The sequence below is a fragment of the Anoplophora glabripennis genome, unplaced genomic scaffold (genome assembly GCF_000390285.2).
Source record: "Anoplophora glabripennis isolate ALB-LARVAE unplaced genomic scaffold, Agla_2.0 scaffold1, whole genome shotgun sequence".
Taxonomy (NCBI): Eukaryota; Metazoa; Arthropoda; class Insecta; order Coleoptera; family Cerambycidae; genus Anoplophora; species Anoplophora glabripennis.
Genome location: NW_019417028.1, coordinates 1,316,549 through 1,319,790, shown reverse-complemented (window position 1 = coordinate 1,319,790; position 3,242 = coordinate 1,316,549). Strand labels below are relative to the sequence as shown.

At 36.1% G+C, this 3,242-nt stretch overlaps 1 protein-coding gene across 1 annotated transcript in view; it reads right to left on the bottom strand.

Moving 5' to 3' along the window:
• Positions 1-763: 763 nt before the first annotated feature.
• The window catches only part of LOC108909822, a 13,414-nt gene continuing 10,935 nt past the window's right edge, over positions 764-3,242 (bottom strand). Inside the window, exons 2-3 of the mRNA XM_018714286.2 lie at positions 1,548-1,707; positions 764-1,485 (exon numbers count right to left, since the gene is read on the bottom strand). Coding sequence (XP_018569802.1) covers positions 837-1,485; positions 1,548-1,707 — 809 coding nt within the window. The 3' untranslated portion in view covers positions 764-836. The remainder of the gene's footprint in view (positions 1,486-1,547; positions 1,708-3,242) is intronic.

The following is a 3,242-nucleotide window of genomic DNA, read 5'->3' as shown; positions in this document are numbered from 1 at the left end:
CCTCTTGTTAGAACTTCACCAAACCCCCCCCCGTACCCACCCCAATGGACCTCATGGAAATAAATGGATTAGTCCATCAAATTGCTCAGCAAAATTTAGCTGTGTATACCAAATTTCATTCATTTATCACAACGCGATTGAGAGATTTTGCAAAAAAATGATTTCCATTCTTCCCTCTTCAATGGGTCCCTGTGCCCTTAGGAAGCATTTCCGGACCCATGTTCATATGAACTTTTTTACTTAGTTTTGATCATAGAATCGGCTTGTTCAGGGTTGGCAGCTAATTATGAGACACCCTGTATACAAGTATTGGACAATAGGAATTTTCACCGATATTTCGAATTCAACCGTCGAAGCCGTTAACAAAGCCGAAAAAGGCAGAGTAATCGACGTTCAAAGATACTGAAAACAGACTGAAATCCTCGAAAACCGCTGTACAACAATCAAACAGCTCTGCCTGTTGAATTAAGATTACAGGAAGGGTAGAATTCGGGTGATGTAAATAGCACTCGAAATTCGAACATCCACGTTAGGAATTTGGCGAAGTCGTCAGTAGCCGTTGATCGAACGTCAACTTTGGTCGACTGCTCACAGTTTATTAACTGGGAAAAGTTGTTAACCAGTACACAAAGCACGATTCTCAAATTTCTTTACTTATTGCCTATCGCAATTAACCAAATTTATATACAATATTTTTTTTTTGATGAGGAATATCATCAAGAACGAAGATGTAGAGGTAGACGGAAATTATAAGCATCTGCTATAATTTATTTTTTAGAAATTAACAGCAATATTAAAAATTAAGTAATTAGATTTTTTTCGACAATCCATTCTCTTCAGTGATCGTAGTTTATTGACTCGGTTTTAAATCTTGTACCTGGGTAAGAAGCTGAAGTCGCATTTTCGTTTAGCGATAGTAGATTATTATTAGAATTGTCAGAGGTTAAGGAAGATCCTAGACTATAATACGGCGACTGTTCAGTATCTAAGTCATGTCTTCTTTCCTGATCCCTGATATCCGCCTGTAGCACAGCATTACTTAAAGTCAACTTAATTTTACTTTGTTCAAATCGAGGTAACTGTTTGGTCATCCTTGACATGCTCAAGAAAAACATATCGGTTTCGTCCATACCACAATAACAAACCGATTTCGACTGTGGCGATTCGTTCTTGTACTTAGAGTTTCTTAAAGCATCATTTTCGTTCACAATTTCTACAAATTTTTGTGGTGAATCTTTCGCTTCAGGTTTTGCGCGTTTATTTTTCTTTATGTTCTCTAACACATCCCCTGTATTTTGGTTATTAAAGTGCCCCTTTCCCAAAACGCATTCTTCAATTTGCAAGTCTGAATTAATATTATTAGTTGCACTACATTTTGTATCAGGCGGGTTATCGTTTTCTTCATCGTACTGTTCTTGGTTTACATCAGTAAAAGTGTTATACTGGAACATTTGAATATCAGGTTCTTCTGTATTGCCATGCGAACTGAAACGAATTTACGGTAAGAGTATTTTAACAAAATAAAATTGTCAAGGTGCGGTACTCACGGTCTACTTCCTAAAAATGGCACGATAAAGTTCATCTGCAGCTCTAACCTCCAAGGTAAAATTTTATTAGACACTTCGCCGGTGTCTTTGTTTCTTCTTCTATTTATAGCATTGCAGAAACACCTTCTCAGTTTATTCCATTTCTGCTTTGCGTCTTCAGCTGAAAAAGTTTATGATTTATCACGAACGTCAGTTTTTCGGTAATATTGCAAATGCAAGTAAACATTTCCAGATTCATTTAAAGCCGTTTGACCTTGAAAATTTGAAAATTTTCGCCAGCGGTTCTTTTTTTTTCATTTTAGTCAATCAATGAATACCGATGTTTCACCTATTCTCAATGTCACGAGCCGCCACTGCACCATACTGTATATTATATTATCTTGTCTTGTATGGCATATTATTATATTATAAAATATAAAATTAAATTAAAATAAATTAAACAATGTAGGTATTACAGTATAATATACAGGGTGTCCGGAAATACCGTTCGAATAATTCTAGGGGTGATTCTACATGTTAAACTATGAAGAAAAGTTCATATGAACATAGGTCCGCAAATGCGTCATAAGGTTGCTATGGCGATTCAAAGATTGCACCGGGATATAGGTTTTATTTTATATCTCTGGAACCGTTTCAGATAGCCATCTGAATTTTGGCATATGAATTGCCTTTAATAGTAGGTACTTTTCAGTGTTTTTACTAAATTATTATTTTAATCAGGGGCGTACCGACAGGGGAGGCCTCGATTTAATTTGTTCACATTTTTATTAAACGTCATATTTTTGCAGTTTTCTTTAGAAATTCTGATTCCGCGGTATAAATGACATAAAAAAGGTATTCTTGTAGAAAACCTGTCAGGTATTGTTAAATAGTGATAAAAAAGAAACGGTAAATGGAAAACAGATTTATAATTAAAAAAAAAACAGGGAACAATACAGAAACAAATAATACTAGTGACTTATTATTAAACCTGAATGTTACTTCTTTAGTTACAGCAAGTGTTGGAAGTGATGTCCATTCATTTCAATGCAACTGGCTAAACGATTTCTCATTGAACGTTTAACTCGTTGAAAAACACCTTGCATATTCCGTATTTCTTGGCAACAATGAATGACTCTTTGTTCCAGTTGTTGTACACTGTCAACAGGCACTGAATAAACTAAGTGTTTTAAATAACCCCATAGAAAATAGTCTAACGGATTAAGATCCGGCGAACGGGGAGGAACGGGTCCACCTCGTCCAATCCACCGATCTGGATAAGTCTGATTTAGATATTGTCGAACAAATAAACTGAAGTGGGCTAGAACCCCATCGTGCATAATGAAAATGTTTCTAATCTTAATCCATAAGGCAAATCTTAGAGTAAAACTGGTAAAGTGTTTTGTAGAAAATGTAAGTATGCGGGCCCATCTAAACGATGCGGCATAACATATGGTCCTAGTAACCTATTTCCTATAATACCTGCCCAAATATTAATGGAAAACTGATCTTGGAATCGAGCTTCGAAAATCGCGTGAGGATTTTCATCTGACCAAATATGATTGTTATGAAAATTTACCACTCCTTCACGCGTAAATCCTGCCTCGTCTGTAAACAAGACTTTATCGAGGAAATGACGGTCCTGATGGCATTTCATCTGCATCCACTGACAAAACTCCACTCTAGGCAAAAAATCCCGAGGTTTTAGCGCTTGAA